The 17,353-nt window shown below is 43.6% G+C and overlaps 1 protein-coding gene and 1 long non-coding RNA gene across 4 annotated transcripts in view; one reads left to right on the top strand and one right to left on the bottom strand.

The window, feature by feature from the left end:
- LOC105482624 (polypeptide N-acetylgalactosaminyltransferase 10) overlaps nt 1-17,353 on the top strand; it is a 274,728-nt gene that overhangs the window by 140,220 nt on the left and 117,155 nt on the right. For 2 of the 3 annotated variants that reach the window (XM_071098176.1, XM_071098175.1), the window contains exons 2-3: nt 5,373-5,475; nt 8,786-8,924. In XM_071098176.1, coding sequence (XP_070954277.1) covers nt 8,815-8,924 — 110 coding nt within the window. In that variant the 5' untranslated portion in view covers nt 5,373-5,475; nt 8,786-8,814. Of the gene's footprint in view, nt 1-4,238; nt 4,344-5,372; nt 5,476-8,785; nt 8,925-17,353 lie in introns of those variants that run through there. The other variant, XM_071098174.1, reaches the window with a different exon arrangement.
- The window catches only part of LOC139363729 (uncharacterized), an 83,082-nt gene that overhangs the window by 17,229 nt on the left and 48,500 nt on the right, over nt 1-17,353 (bottom strand). The window lies entirely within an intron of this gene.

Genomic DNA, 17,353 nt, shown 5'->3' with positions numbered 1-17,353 from the left:
CAAGAAGCTTACAGTCTATTCTAGGGAGAGAACTCTGAGCTCTGATTTGGTCCCTGGGTCTGACAAGCTGTAGGATTTAGGGCAAATTCATTCTACTCTGTTAGCCTCAGATTTAATATCTGTAAAATGAGCCTGCTAGATTTAGACAAAAGGTCCTCCAACTTTATTGTGAATTAGAATCACATGGAGAATGTGTTTTCTAAAAAAGATATCTTCCTGGGCTCCTATCTATAGATACTTTGACTTAGTGGGTTCAGCATTTGAGTCCAGGAATTTGCATCTATAATAAGGATCCAGGTTCTCCAAGAACCACCTTTTGAGAGAGACTGATCTTTCTGTAAATCTCATTAGGCCTACACAGTATCTGTGCTGTCAAACCTGCATCCTTGGTGCCTGACACACTGCTTTGTACAGAGTAGGTGTCAGTAAACATTTGGTGATAGTTCAGATGATCTGGGGTTTCTTAATCTGCACTACCTCTAGAAATTAGGAGTCCTCAGGGGCTCCTAAACCACCTGAAATTGACCACAATTTCTGTTAAGGTTTTTGGATAGGATTCTTAGGGCCCTTTGGGCTCCATGTACTCTGTAATTTATTTATTTATTTATTTATTTATTTATTGAGACGGAGTCTCACTCCGTTGCCTAGGCTGGAGTATAGTGGCACAATTGCAGCTCACCACAACCTCTGCTTCCTGGGTTCAAGTGATTCTACTGCCTCAGCCTCCCAAGTAGCTGGGATTACAGGTGTGTGCCACAACACTCAGCAATTTTTTTTTTTTTTTTTTTTTAGTAGAGACACAGTTTCACCATGTTGGCCAGGCTGGTCTCGAACTGACCTCAAGTGATCCGCCCACTTCAGCCTTCCAAAGTATTGGGATTACAGGCGTGAGCCACCACTCCTGACCAACTCTATAATTTTAAGACTGAAACTAGTTTTCCACCCTACTGAAGGTCCAGACCTATAACTGGAATACTTTTTAACCTATACAATAACATTTGAGTTCTATATCTACATGATTTGGTGAGATGTCAATTTACAGTAGATTCTTAAAATCCTTAAGGAGTCAGTGTCCTCAATCCATGTGTAAATTAGGAGAGTGCTGAGGCTATACTGTTTGTGATTGTCTCAGCTCGTCTGAAAGTACCTTTTGGGGAGGTAGTGCTGACTCCATTTTCCAGTTGGGAAAATTGAGGTACCAGTGACTCCTGTAGCTTGTGCAAGGTCATAGTCAAGAGTTCTTTCCCACTAAAAACTAGCCTGGGAGTCAAAGGACATGGTTTTTATTCTCTTGCCTGCTGTGAGGCCTTGGTTGGGTAGCTTGGCTTGTTTGGACTTCAGTTCCTTTATCTGTAAGATGAGCGGAGGTAGACTAATTGTCTCTGAGCAGCTACCTAGCTCAGATGGCTGAGGACTCTAGCAGCTGCGTGCTTAGACATGTAGAACTCCTTGTGTCAGCAGGCTCCAAAGTCTTCCTGGTTTAGGGAAGATATAAGGACCAATGAGACCTAAAACAGCATAGTTCATCTCTGCAGACCCTGGGAGGGAGGGATAGAGGGAAGAGTGTGCATCATAAGGCAAAGGCAGTGGAGTTAGGTATGAAACTCCCAGGATTTTGGAGCCTTAGTTCTCAATACCATCAGGTCAGCAATCCAGTGTTTTGTTTTGAGAACAAGATTCTAGGGGTTTACTTCTTTGAGGTCAAAACAGTGAGATTTATCCCCATACCCCATTCCCAGTGGCACTGGAAGACATTCACAGGCTTGTAGAGGAAATAGTACCCTTCATGCAATCTTAGACTCTTGAAGTGCCCTTTAAAGTTGTCTAACCCTTGCTACTCAAAGTGTCTTTTGTGGCCCAGCAGCGTCAGCATCACCCGGGTTCTTGTTAGAAATGCAGACTCTCAGGCCCCACCCCAGACCTACTGTACCAGAATCAGTATTAGCAAGATCCCCACATGATTCTCCTGCACATTAAAATTTGAGAAGCACTAGTCCCAACCCTGCACTTGATTCTTCTCCTTCACATCCTGATGGACACTCGGTCTTTCTATTCCTGGCCACTTCTAATATCTTCTTCCAAATGGTCTTGTTTCATCCTAGCAGCAACCCAACTTTTGGAATTTCTTCTCTGTCTGAGTCCCCTCAGTCATTCAGTAACGTCTACCATTGGTCGTCAGTGTAGTCTTAGGACTTCATAGAACAAAATAACATCTCCCATGTCCTCCAGGACTTCTTATCTCCTAGTCCTCATAGTTTCTAATCTTCCCCAACCAGGATACATTCCTGAATATCCCAGCATGTTTCAAGCTCATCAGGGCCAGGCAGGTAACAAAAATGAGAGACGGGAGGCAGGTGAAATGCGATAAGGAATGGTAGGGACTCTGGCAAACTGGGGAGACGTTCCCCATCCACACAGCCCAGCTGATGAGCTGAAGGAAGTCAGCCCAGTACTGGCATGTCTTTTAGGTTTTCAGGAGAAGCCAAAAATCTTGATAAAACAATATGAAATCTCCCTGTTTTCACACTAGAATTAAGAAAACCAAACCAAAACAAAAAGCACCTTGAAAGCCACCAGGTTGTTTGCTAGTGACCACATTTGGCCCATAGGCCTCAGGGTTTTGCAGCCTTCTATGATAATTATCTGCTCAACTTGATGTGACCAACACAGATCAGGTAGGATTATCGTCTGCTTCGTTGTAGACCAGTGGTTCTCAAACCTCAGTGTGTATCAGAATCTCTTCAAGGACTTGCTAAAACATGGATTGCTGGGCCCCACCCCCAGAGCTTCTGCTTCTAGAGGTCTAGGGTAGGACCCTGGGAATTTGCATTTCTGGCAAGTTCCCAGGTGGTGCCCATCCTGTCCCCTTCAGATACAACCTTTTGAGCACCATGGCTTTAGTTTTGTGCCTTCCATTAAGGGAGCCTCAGTTTGCAGAGCCTCTAGTCCTACCAGTGGGCTAAAGTAATCAACCAAAGTTTCCAATCTGTGGGCAGCAGCAGAGGAAAAAGAGATTGGGAGGGAGGGCTGGAGAAAGGAGAGCTAACTAGCCCCTAACTGATCAACCCTGACATCACAGAAGCAGAATATTACCTTGGGCAGGTTCCTGGCCTACCCCAAGGCTTGGTTTCTCTGTCTGTGGTATGGAGAAGTAGTCCTAGCTCAGCTTCCAAGTATATTTGTTTACTTGTGTAGGAAATTTGGTATCTATTTATTTTTAGCAGAAGAACTGTCTTCAAATAAAATCCCACATGGAACCCCAGTACATAAAACAGATGTGTTGTTGCTCTGATTGAAGAGCGGGCAGAGCAAGCCCCTACTCTCAGCCTTCCTCTTCCCAAGGCAGTGCCGGGGGCCCCTCCTGTGGAACTGTATCCTGAACTGATTCAATGGTTCCATAAGGACTTTCCAGCTCAGCTTCTGTGATTTCTAAGAACCCTGAGAACTGTTGAAAGCATGTGGCCTTAGATTTTGTAGTTTTTTTTTTCCCTTCTCTAACCAAGACATCTGACACACCAAGTTTCAGAATTATCTTCTTGCAATTCAGAGAGGTCTATAGGAGAGAGAATACAAAGGTTTGTTATTATTACTAGAGCTGTTATAAAGATGTTGAGCCATTGTGGAAAGCCTGCTAACACAAGGATCAACCAGAGGCTTAATAAACAAGCGCAGGGATGATTTTATTCAGGGGGCTTCTTGTTAGCACTAATGTCCAGCACACCACACATCAGGGCCTTTGAAGTTAATTATATCGGAAAGAGGACTATTGGATTCTGCCTGCCACAGTGGCAAGAACAAGTCTGCAAGATTTGTAATGGGCAAGGTGATTCAGAAAGTATTTACATGAACATGGAATATATGTAAGTAGCCGTGTGGTGCAGCATTACCTGGGGAAGGCTCTGGGCCTGGAGGCCTTTGACTTCGCTGTTGGCTTGAGAAAGTATCAGGTTCCTTCTGCTGACCCCAGTCACTGGAATGCAGCCTCCTTTAATTAGGGAAACTACTTCCTAATGGGAAGTATTGAGCCCATGAGGATGGGCTCACCTCCCCAGGTAAATGATAAATGCTGTCAGAGCCCAGGCCTTGGGGGCTGCTCTCTTGGGGCTGCTATATATATATACATGTATATATACATATATATATATACATTTTTTTTTCTTCTCCTTTTAGCCATTCAATTGCTTCTTCATACAGTCCACGCCCATTCGCCACACATTTATTCTCTTTGGGGCTGGGCCCTCAGGACCACAGAGATGACCAAGACCTACCTTCTACTCTTGCTTACAGCACTGCTTCTCCTTGGGCCACACACAGCTTTGCCGTTCTCCACCCAAACGTCACAAGTCAGTGCCCAGGATGTTTGTCTTGCCTGCCTCTCCTGTCGACCTGTCTGAGACCCAGCCCAAATGCACTCAACTCCATGAAACATTCTCCATTTCTCCCCAGTGGAACTGAACTCATGTAGTGCATTCTCTGAGCCCCTCCCCTATCCAATATGTAGCGATTAGCCACATGAAACTGTTGAGCACTTGAAATGAGTCTGAATCGGGATGACCACAAGTGTAAAATACACACTGGATTTCAAAGGCAGTACAAAGAAAAAGAATGTAGGTCAGACATTGTGGCTCATGCCTGTAATCCCAGCACTTTGGGAGGCTGAGGTGGGAGGACAGCTTGAGCCCAGGAGTTCAAGAACAGCCTGGGGTAACATAGGGTGACCCCATCGCTACAAAAAGTAATTAACTGGTATGGTAGCACGTACCTGTAGTCCCAGCTACTCAGGAGGTTGAGGATGGAGAATCGTTTGAGCCCAGGAGTTTGAGGCTGCAGTGAGCCGTCATGGTGCTACTGCACTCTAGCTTGGCCAACAGAGTGAGACCTTGTCTCCCACCCCTCACCGCCCCACCAAAAAATGTAAAATACCTTAATCAGTGTACTACATTGATTGCATGTTGGAGTGGTAATATTTTAGGTAGAGTACATTATTAAAACAACTTCACCTCCTTTTTTAAATGTGGATACTGGAAAATTTCAAGTTACACATGTGGCTCATGTTATATTTCTGTTGGGTGTCACCACACTGCGCACTTTCTCCCATGGGTGGAAAGAATGCGATCATCTTTTTTCTCCACCACCAATTTGTGAGTTCCCGAAAGGTAGACACTGCGTTCCTGTCATCTTGCTGACCTTTGCACACCTGGCTGGCACATGGCAAGCCACTAACAAAGGTATGCTGAGGGAGTGGATAAAGGAACACAAGATGACAGGCATTTGGTCAATAAAAAGCTCGCTTAGGCAGTGTAACTCCTGGGCCTGTGTTGCTGAACTTATTTGCCCTTCTCTATTTTTCATAGTTTTTGTCTTTTTTTAAGGGCTCACACAGTCGACAAAAGAAGACGTTTTTCTTGGGAGATGGACAGAAGCTGAAGGACTGGCATGACAAAGAGGCCATCCGGAGGGACGCTCAGCGCGTAGGTATGGAGGGCAGGATTGGCCATGGGTGGGCACTGTGAAGGGCATATGCACGTATGCTTACGTGTGTGTGTGTGTGTGTGTGTGTGTGTTCCTGTGTATGTTTAGTAGGGGTATCTGGACCTCCTGTTGGCTCCCTCCCCGTCAGCCACCATCCCTTCCCCTGATTCCCAGATGCCCCTCTTCACTGGTTAGCTGACCCCTTTTTCCACTCCCATCACCAGATCCGCTGCCTGCAAGAATTTGCCTGCCACCTTTATTGGGTGATAGAAAATGTCTCCCTCGTATAGGATATTTTGTATTTTATTTTCATAGGATAGAAATGTCTCTCCCTTATGGGATTACAACTAAAACAAGGAGCAATAATAACAAGAGCCAACATTTATTGAACACCTGTTGTGAGGAAGATCCATGCTCTGTACTTGGAAATTTCTTCTGTGAAACCTCGGATCAACCTTTATGGCCCATTTAATAAGAAGGGGCCTGTGGCTCTTAAGAGGGGTGGTAATCTGCCCACTGTTGCACAGAAAGAAAGAGGCAGACTTGGAATTTGAACCCAGGTCTGGAGGGAGGGCAGAGTTGATTCCTACCTGACACTGCAGCCATGAGACTGAGTCAACTTAGAGGGCTTCAGCTAAAGTTTTCTGTGGCTAATTAGTCTTGGGAGCAGTTCTGTTTACACTGGCGAGTTGGGAAGGGTTGGGGTAAGGTGGTACAGAAATTATATGGAGAATCAACTCTAGGGAGCCTAGACTAAGGAGTCAGGAGAGCAGCTCTGATGCCACTTACAGCCATCTAATCAGCAGTTAAAGTCCATACTCCCAGAGCCTCAGTTTCTCCATCTGTCCGTGGGACTCATGCTTCCTGCTTTGACAACCTCAGGATATTATTGTGAGGTGCCAAATAAAGCAATGAATATGTAGTAGCTTTGCAACTAGAAAGCACTATAGAAATCTAAGGGATTGGTATTAATATTTTATTCATTTTTATCTCCATTAAAGGCTCCCACCACTATTGATTTTTTTTAAATTACATTATGACAAAACCAACTTACCACAGGGTTCTGAATAGAGCTGGTACAATAACTTAACTGATGAAAAGAGAAATCTAGAGATGCCAGAAAATGGGGAATGGGTGCTGCTCTCTCTTTTTTTTTTTTTTTTTTTTTTAGACGGAGTCTCGCTCTGTCACCCAAGCTGAAATTCAGTGGTGCAATCTTTGCTTACTGCAACCTCTGCCTCCCAGGTTCAAGTGATTCTCCTGCCTCAGCCTCCCAAGTAGCTGGGATTACAGACCCATGCCACCACGCCAGGCTAATTTTTGTATTTTTAGTAGAGTCAGGGTTTCACTATGTTGGCCAGGCTGGTCTCAAACTTCTGGCCTCAAGTGATCTGCCCACCTCAGCCTCCCAAAGTGCTGGGATTACAGGTGTGAGCCACCATGCCCAGCCGGTGCTGCTTAAATTAAGAAAGAAAACGTTTGAGAAGAGCTGATTTGCCAGACATACCAGAATTATTAGAACATCGGGCTAACCAGCAAGACACAAGTAACCAGCAGTGGAGACATTAAGAATAATAATAACCAGCATCTGTCGAATGCTAATTATATGCCAGGCATCTTGCCTGCATTATCTCCTTAATCATCACATCATTCACATTGAACCTCCTCATTCTAATTAATACAAAGGGCAAAATCTTCAGACTCAGAAAGGCTGACGGCATGCCCAAGATGACATAGCTGGGGACGGGTAGGGCTGGCCTTGGAACTCCACTCCATCTGGCTCCAGGGCCTGAACTCTGAATTGCTCTCCTGTATTGCCCTCCTGAAGCTTCCCTCCCTGAGCAAACACTTCTGGTCTCCTGCTTACTGCGTTTGGATCTCTCGTGTTATCTGTCCTGGGGTCCAATCAGTGATGTCTTATGACGCATTACAAACTGTAGATGACGGAGTCCTGTTTCTTATCTGACTGGATTGGAGTAGTCAGAGCTCTTGGGCTCCACGTCTCAGCTTGCACCTTCCTGGACATCTGACTTTATCAATGTTTACTTTGCAGAGTAAATAGGTGTTGCTCAAACCACAAGCTCTAGAAGGCAAGATGATTTTTAACCAGCTGGTTGTATTGCCATTTCTTCAAGATCCTCACCAATGACAGATCTTTTTTTTTTTTGAGACAGAGTCTCGCTCTGTCACCCAGGCTGGAGTGCAGTGGCGTAACCTCGGCTCACTGAAAGCTCTGCCTCCTGGGTTCATGCCATTCTCCTGCCTTAGCCTCCCGAGTAGCTGGGACTACAGGCACCTACCACCACGCCCAGCTAACTTTTTTTGTATTTTTAGTAGAGACAGGGTTTCACCGTGTTAGCCAGGATGATCTTGATCTCCTGACCTTGTGATCCGCCTGCCTCAACCTCCCAGAGTGCTGGGATTACAGGCGTGAGCCACCGCGTCCAGCCGTCAATGACAGATTCTTAAGCTACTATTGCAGGGGTCGATGTGGACATTCCCTCTTACCATATGCACTCTGGGAACCTAGAGAAAAATTTCCCGGAGTATCAGACTCCTTCTCCAGATGGGTTGTGCAGAGAGAGGAAAGCTAGCACTTTAACCCACCCAAATCCATGACTCAAAGCAACACTTTTCAGGCACTCCTGGTTTAGAGTAGGCAGATCTTAATTTGTTTGCTGGCCTAAAAACAAAAATAAAATCAAAGCATCTTTTATCATTTATGGCAATTTTGATTTACTTATAAAGTTTGCCTTACCTACAGTAATCATCTTTCCTCGTGTTTATGAGGTGTTTTATAGTTTACAAAAAACTTTCGAATAGGCGACTCTCATTTGACTCTTCCAAGTCTACTGTGGTTATCAGAGGAGGAAGCTTTAGCTCTGAAAGCTGGTGGGACTTGGCCCAAGGTTGATCCACTCACAAATGGTGGGCCTAGCTGTCCAGTGACTGGTCTTCGAGGGCACGGGTCTTCGGAGCTCCTGACGGAGTGGGGGAACATGGGCTTTGGAATCCATACTCCTGATTTGATAACCTTTCTGAGTCTCAGATGATCTTTCTATGGAATGAAAGGTCTCATGTCCACCCCGCAGAGCCACTGTGATTACATGAGAACAAGATGTGCAAAGTGGCTGAATAAATGCTTGTTCCCCTCTTACTCTTTGTACTTCCCACTGCAAAATCTGAGCTATGCTGTACATCCAAGTCAAGTTTTATGTTGGTGGTTTAATCATACTTTTCATCCTTTTTCCCCACTCCATATACAGTACCCCCATATATCATTGGCAACATCGAATTTGCCCTTTGCTTCTAGGAAATGGAGAACAAGGAAGACCTTACCCCATGACCGATGCTGAGAGAGTGGATCAGGCGTACCGAGAAAATGGATTTAACATCTACGTCAGTGACAAAATCTCCTTGAATCGCTCTCTCCCAGATATCCGGCACCCAAAGTGAGTGTAACATCTCTCAAATTCTGAGATCTAAGGATGTTGCCCCTGGCTCTTGTTGAGAATTAATTAAAGAAGCAGGTACATGGAGCCCTGCTGACAGAGGCTCCCTCCTCTTACACAGGCATTTGTGCAAAGGTTCGTGGTGTTGAGGGGTAAGGGATAATACCGTCTCTTCAGAAGAGCCAGCCTCCTTCCTCTTTTCAGGAAGCCTCTGCATTTCCCCTTTCGCTCTGGGCTGAAGGGAAGTTCAGACCCCAATGTAGAGGACAAGTTGTCATGAAGTTTTTAACTTTCATTCTCTTCATTTTCTATGGGATGTTTTTATTTCTTTTAAAAAAAATCTTTCTTATGTTTCTGTCTTTGTTATAAACCATCTCTAATCACATTGAGAGCAGACGTATCAGAATGATTATAAAGCTGATAACAGTGGCAGCTAACATTCTTTGAACCAGAGTGTGTGCCAAACACTTTATTTGTATCATCTCAGGTTGCTGTCGGGTAGGTCCTGTAATGATCCCGATTTTACAGTGAGAAAACTGGGGCTTAAAGGAGGGTCACAACTCACTTAAGGCCATAAGGTGATTAACAGGCTGAGCCAGGCCTTAGACTCCAGTTCAATCAAAAACTATACCCTGGACCTTAAGCTATCCTGCCCCCCCGTACATTTTCAATAAGGGTCATTGTGATGATGGTGATTTTCTGGTAGAGCCGTTCTTAAACTTGAGATACATTAGAATCACTTGGAGGGTTGTTAGGACACAGGATATTGAGCCTCAAAGCTGTTGATTAGTAGGTCTGGATGGGGGCCCAAGAACTTGTGTTTCAAACAGGCTCCCTGGGGATTCTGCTGCTCCTTATCTTGGGACCACACTTTGAGAATCACTGCAAGTAGATTTCAGAATTGCTTCCACATGAAGGCAGTACTGAGTAGCACTGGAGCATAAGTTTTGCTCAGGTACTGAGAAAATAGAGCCCAGGAAAAGATAATAAAAGCTAACATTTATTTGTTGCTCACTATATGCCAGGCGTTTTTCTAAGCCAGTGGTTCTCAAAGTGTGGTTCCCAGACCAGCAACATCAGCATCACCTAGGAATTTGGTAGACCTGCAGATTCTTGGACACCAGCCCAGATTTACCGAATCAAAGCTATGGGGAAGGGTCCAGCAATCAGTGTTTTAACAAGGCCTCCAGGAGATTCTGATGCATGCTTGCATTTGAGAACCACTGTTTCAGGTATTTGAAGTATATTAACTCAGTCAAATCTTCTAAAATCCCTGTGAGGTAGGTACTGTTATTATAACCATTTCACAGATGAGGAATTGAGGCACAAAAAGATTAAGTAATTTGCATAGGATAACATAGCTGAAAAGAAATGGAGCCAGAATTTGAACCCAGGGAGTCTGGCTCTAGAATCTATGGTTTTAATCACTGAACCATAAAGATCTTTCCAGCTATAAGAACTCAATCAGTAGAATGCCGTGCTAAAGACTTCATCTTGGTAACATGTTTGGCAGCTTACAAAACGCCTTCATCCCCATAACCTCCTTTAGTTCCTACAACAGTACTTTGAGATTGGCATTACTATGATCATCTCTACTTTGTAGATGTAAAAGATGTGCTGTCACCTAGGATTGGGCCCTTTTCCCAAAGATGCCTTACAGCAAGGGAGCAGAGCAGGGGCCTCAGTATACTTTCCCTTGGGGTTTGCCATTTGTTTCATGGTTTTCACTGTCAAACCCCAGATTTTTTTCTTTTTTTCAAGACAGGGTCTTGCTCTATCACACAGGCTGGAGTGCAGTGGTGCGATCTCGGCTCACTGCAACCTCTGCCTCCAGAGCTCAAGCAATCCTCCCACCTCAGCCTCCCGTGTAGCTGGGACCACAGGTGTGTGCCACCACTGCTGGCGAATTTTTTGTATTTTTGGTAGAGATGGGATCTCATTATGCTGCCTAGCCTGGTTTTGAACTCCCGGACTCAAGTGATCTTCCTGCTTCAGCCTCCCAAAGTGTCAGGATTACAGGTGTGAGCCACCGTGCCTGGCCAAGCCCCAGATTTTTTGATGTAAGTCTAGACTGTTTGTAGTTCAGCTATCACAGATGTTACTGGATTTGGAACTGTAACCTGACTCTGAGGGTCAGAAACTCAATGTATGTATTTAGCTCCTTGCGGAGTTCTGAGTTCTGCACTGATTTCCTCTTTCTGAATCTAGGAAAGAAGTTCACCTGGTGAGTTCATTCATTGTTCTCTCACCACAGCTGCTGTTCTTGCGGTACTGTGGGTTCTCAACCCTGGCTGCACCTGGATGGTTTTTTAAAATACAAAGGCTAGGACCCTACCCCAGACCACTGAAATCTGAATCTCTGAGGTTGTTACCTGGATCTCAGTATTTTCTAAGATCTCCAAAAGCAATTCTCATATATAATGAAGGTTGAGAATCACTGGTGTGAAATGAATATTTCTGCAGTGAGAGAGAGAGACAGGCTGGGTGTGGTCACAGCTTTCTTCCATTCTTTCATCTACTCATAGTAAATATGTAGGTCTTCTATGTGCCAAGCCCTGTGCTTGACACTAGGATCACAAAGATAAATGAATCATTAGTGTTGCCTCAAAGGAACTCCCACTCTTGTGCAAGGGGTGGGGACGGATGACATGAGCTGGGCATTACACCATAGTTGAGAAGATCAGTAATAGGGTTGGGCACAGGGTGCTTTGGGACCACAGAGGATACCCTGACCCTGTGCCTGGCCTTTGAAAGCTAGGAAGGCCTTCTGAAGGGGTGCTATCTACAGCCTCTGAAAGGAACAACTAGCACTGGCCAGGGCATGAGGGTGAGCAAGAGCACTGTGGGTAGAGACAGTGGCCTGGCCCTAGAGGCCTCCAGGCCAGAGAGCACATGTTCTCTGGCTTAGGACTTAGGAAGTGGAGCCAGGATGAGGACCTAGCCCCTTTGTCTCCCATTGTAGTGCTCTTTCCTGCAGTCCAGAAAAAGAAACCTTTTCTTCATCGCAGAGTCCTGGGATCCACAGATGTGTCCCTCAATAGAATTCAGGGGAGTCTGTAAAGTTGGATGAGAAAAACGTTGAATTTTTTTTTTTAATTAAGCTTTATCTGCAATTTGGTGTTCCCTTCAGTTGCGAATGTAATCCACAAAGCCCCGTGATATCCCCCAAGGAAAGCACTTGCTTTCACATCACTTACAGACCTCTTGAATCCCATGGACACTCATCACTACTTGGAAATGGAGGTAGTTTTTAGAACTACCACTGATCTTTTTTTTTTTTTTCCTAGATATTTACTTTTTATTTTTAATTATTGCTATATAATGATTGTATATATTTATGAGATACATGTGATGCTTTGATATGAGCGCACAATATGTAATGATCAAATCAAGGTAATTGGGAAATCCATCACCTCAATCATTTATCATTTCTTTTACCACTAGATCTTGTTTCTTCTCTTTTTTTTTTTTTTTGAAACAGGGTCTTGCTATGTTGCCTAGGCTGGTCTTGAACTCCTGGGCTCAAGCGATCCCCTTGCCTCAGCCTCCTGAGGAGCTGAGATTACAGGCAAAACCTCATCACACTTGGCTTTGAATAAATTTTGATAACTATATTTCAGTCTAATTGGTTTTCTCTAAAATCTGGTACATTTTATGGATTATGAGCATTGCTCTGAGAAGTGTCCATAGGCTCCCCCAGCCTGGCGGATGGGCCCCTGGCATCAATAAGCTGTGCAATTCCTGTTCCAGGTGGGTGGGAGTGGAGCTAAGGAGGTCTCAGGCACCTCTATCACCAGCCCACCCACCCAGCCAGCCAGCCAGCATCCAAGCTACTAACTGCAAAAGATGTCACTACTGCCAGCGCTCCTGACACCTCCCTTTTTTAGAGTCACCAAGTGTGGAAGCTGACTTTTCAGAAATGAGTTGACAGATGTCTCGAAGAGGTTTCCTTTTTTTCCGGAGGGGAATCTTTCCTGCAGTTTGACAGCAGAAATGTGTGAGTAAATTAGAGCAGCTGAGCCGCTCACTCCCTTCGGTTTCTTTTAGCTTAAACAACTTCTCCAGCAGGAGCTGAGGTTTATGTTTGCCTTTTGTTCCTTCAAACTGAATTTTGGCAACAGCGTGTCAAGAACAGGATTGAGGGGCTGTTTGTTTGTGCCAGCTGCCTTTGCTTCCACCAGAAGCTGCACTGGGGACCGCGTAGCCAGAGAACGGAAGCAAGGCAGTTTGGCCGAGACTCACTGGTCCTGCAAATGGGAGTCAGCCAGCTGGCTCTGAGTGGGCCTGCCCTCTGCACCTCCTGCCAAGTGAGCATGAACAGTGGCTGGCTGGTGGGCTGGCCCACTTTCCCTACTCCCTGGGAGCCCTGCTGGGCTGCTTGGCAACTGAACGTGGAGGCCCCTCCAGAGCACCAAGCTGATGGCACAACAGAGACCCAACTGCTAAAGTGCCTGGAATCTGCAGTTTCCTGTGCACACCCCATGTTAGGTGGTCAGTTTCTCCCATGCAAAGATTATCCATAGTGGGAATGAAAGCAATCCACAATTCTGACCTGCTTTCTCCATTCCATAGTTTTAGCTTCACTAATGAATAAACCTGTGTTGCAATAAAAGGCCCAAGTCTACCAGATCCCTACTTCCATGTTCCTTTTTGCACTTCCTTTTTGTTAAATTAACACAGTTAATTTATAACATATACTGAATTTCCTCAGAAGAACTTATAAACTCATATTACTATAATAGGTCAGTATTTTATTGAGCACCTATACATCCCTAACAGGCTACAAAGTGTAATAGAAGCAAGAAGGAAGGGAGTTATCACCTATTATCTTTGACAAACATGTATTAAATACAAACCCTGTAAAAATGACAGCTTGCCAACACAGGAAGTTTAAGTCAACCACATTTATTGTAGTCATAATATAATAGTGTCCTGATTGGAACATACACATGGGTATAAAATCACATTTGGGCCAAGATAAAGTAAGATAAATTTGCCCTCCTGCCTAAAACAACCAAAAAAAAAAAAAAAATAAGGCCAGGCAAAATACATGAAACACTGGTTTTTAAGATACTGGACATCAGGCAGTAAAGAACAATAATTTCTAAGAAACAGGAAACAAATGAGGTGAGCCCTATAGTTGCCCCAGCTTGTTGCCTTGGGAGAATTTCCAGGCCATGGTGCAGGGAGGGCGAACCAAGATAGAGCCCAGAAGACTTCCTGAGTTGAGGAAGTGGAGCTGAGAGTCCAAGGAGATAAGGGAGGCTAGAGTTCAGAGGACACAGTACTGGAGAGAGGAGAGCTGTGCAAAGAGAGACCTACAGAGATCTACAGAGTCCTCTCAAACACTCAGTGGATTGTTGATCAGCACATGCCATGAGGAAGCTATCTGAGGCTGGGAAAGGAATCACCCTAAAATGCTATAAGAAACAGTGCCTAGTGCTCCCTCAGGGCCAAGAATAGTGCCTCTTCCCACCACCTGGACTGGAAAACCTCCTAATTCATAACTTATGGGGAATCAGGTAGAGTACTTAGAAGAGTTTTGTCTTAGTGGCGTCTAATCAGCCCTAGACTAAACGGTGCTCTGGACCAGTCTAAAAAAATCATAAATTATTACTAAAAAGGATCAAACTGTTTCCAAATATATAATGCACCCAGAACAAAGCTTGATAATACTTACATCAATACATAAATATTCAGTACTAAGCAATGTGAAACCCAGTCGAAGATTACCAGGCATGCAAAAAAGTAGAAAAAAATGACCCACAGTGACAAATATAATCACTCAATCAAAACCAACCCAGAGCTGACAAAGAGAGTAGAATTAGTGGAGTTAATTGTAACTGTATTTCATACGTTTAAAAAGTTAGGTAGAGATATGGAGGATATAAGAAGATCCAAATCAAAATTCTAGAAATGAAATCAACCATGTCTAAAATGAAAAATACACTGAATGGGATTAATGGCATAGATATTGCTGGAAAAAAAAAAGATTAATAAACTTGAAGCTGTAGCAAAAGAAACTACTCAAAGTAAAACACAGAAAAAGAACTTTAAAAATTGAAAAGAGGTTCAATTACCTGTGGGACAACTTTAAAAATTCTAGTATTTATGTAATTAGAGTGTGTGTAAGGAAGTAATGGCTGAAAGTCTTCCAAATTGGATAACAACTGTAATGCCACATCCAAGAAACTGAGTGAAACACAAGCTCAAGAAATACAAAGAAAATGACATCAAGGCATGTTATAATCAAATTACTAAAAACCAGTGATGAAGAAAAAAATGTTAAAGCAGCCAGAGAAATAAAACTTGTTATAGCAAGAGGAACAAAGATAACAGGAGAATTCTTGTTGTAAACACTACAAAGAAGAATATGGTGTAGCAACATCTTTAAAGTATGGAAATGTCAGTAAACTATGGTTAGTAATAAAAAAATAAGGTATGGAAGAGAAAACTCTGTCAACTTAGAATTCTGTACCCGGTGAAAATGTCTTTTTTTAAACAAGATACTGTCTACAAATAGAGATCTTTATTTACAAAATACGAAGATCACTAGAAATATAGCTTTGTGGGTAAATATATGCTATTTGTCTTATTGTTTAAATCTTTTAAAAGACGATTGGCTGTGTAACCAAGAATAATAACATTATTGGATTTAAAACATATGTAAAATAAAATGTGTGCCAACATAAAGACCGGAGGGGAGAAATGGTAATCTGCTATCATAAGGTTCTCACAGTGTGTCTGGAAGAATTGGTTTCTTCTGGTGGGTTCTTGGTCTCGCTGACTTCAAGAATGAAGCCAAGACCCTCGCAGTGAGTGTTAGAGTTCTTAAAGATGGTGTGTCCGGAGTTTGTTCCTTTAGATGTTCAGATGTGTCTGGAGTTTCTTCCTTCTGGCGGGTTCATGGTCTTGCTGACTTCAGGAGTGAAGCTGCAGACCTTCGCAGTGAGTGTTACGGCTCTTAAAGGTGGCGCGTCCAGACTTGCTCATTCCTCCTAGTGGGTTCGTGGTCTTGCTGACTTCAGGAGTGAAGCTGCAGACCTTCACAGTGAGTGTTACAGCTCTTAAAGGTGATGTGTCTGGAGTTGTTTGTTCCTCCCGGTGGGTTCGTGGTCTCACTGACTTCAGGAGTGAAGCTGCAGACCTTTGCTTTGAGTATTACAGCTCATAAAGGTAGTGCGGGCCCAAAGAGGGAGCAGCAGCAAGATTTATTGTGAAGAGCAAAAGAACAAAGCTTCCACAGCGTGGAAGGGGACCCAAGAGGGTTGCTGCTGCTGGCTCCGGTGCCCAGCTTTTATTCTCTTATTTGGCCCCACCCACGTCCTGCTGATTGTTCCATTTTACAGAGTGCTGATTGGTGTGTTTACAAACCTTTAACTAGACACAGAGTGCTGATTGGTGCGTTTTTACAGAGTGCTGATTGGTGTGTTTACAAACCTTTAGCTAGACACAGAGTACTGATTGGTGTGTTTACAATCCTTTAGCTAGACAGAAAAGTTCTCCAAGTCCCCACCCAACCCAGAAGCCCAGCCGGCTTCACCTCTCAATAGTGCATGTGAAGTATAAAGGTAAACTGATGAGTTAAAAACATATATTATAAACCCTAAAGCAAGCACTAAAATAACAAAACAGAATTATAGCTAATAAGCCAACAGAGGCGATAAAATGAAATCATAAAAAATAATCCAAAATATGGCAGAGAAAGCAAGGAAGGAAGTCAAAATCAGACAGGAGAAATAGAACTGGGTGCAGTGGCTTGCACCTGTGATCCTAGCTACTCAGGAGGCTGAGGCAGGAGGATCACTTGAGCCTAGGAGTTTAAGATCAACCTGGGCAAGACCCCATTTCTGGAAAAAAAAAAAAAAAAAATAGCCAGGCATAGTGGCACATTTGTATTCCCAGCTACTTGGGAGGCTAAGGTGGGAGAATCACTTGAGCCCAGAAGTTTGAGGCTGCAGTAAACTATGATCATGCTACTGCACTCCAGCCTTAGTGACAGAGCAAGACCTCATCTGTAAAAACTAAAAAAAGAAGAAGAAATAGAAAATACTAAAATGATGGACTTTAACCTAACCATATCAATAATCACGTTAAATGTAAATGCTCTAATTATTCTGGTTAAAAGGTGGAGATTGTCAGATTGGATAAGAAAACAAGATTCAAATACATGCTGCCTGCAAGAAACACACTTTAAATGTAGAGATACAGATAAGTTAAATGTAAAAGAAAAGATATGCCATGCTAACACCAGTCAAAAGAAAGCTGTAGTGGCAATATTAATATCAGTCAAAGTAGATTTCAGAGCAAAGAATATTAGCAGGAATAAAGAAAGTTATTTCATAATAAAGAGGTAATTCATAAGGAAGACATAGCAATCCTAAATGTTTATGTATTTGATAAGAAAGCTTCAAAATACATGAAGCAAA

Source organism: Macaca nemestrina, chromosome 6 (assembly GCF_043159975.1).
Source record: "Macaca nemestrina isolate mMacNem1 chromosome 6, mMacNem.hap1, whole genome shotgun sequence".
Classification (NCBI taxonomy): domain Eukaryota; kingdom Metazoa; phylum Chordata; class Mammalia; order Primates; family Cercopithecidae; genus Macaca; species Macaca nemestrina.
The sequence above is the reverse complement of the archived record's forward strand: the minus strand, read 5'-3'. Positions and strand labels throughout refer to the sequence as shown.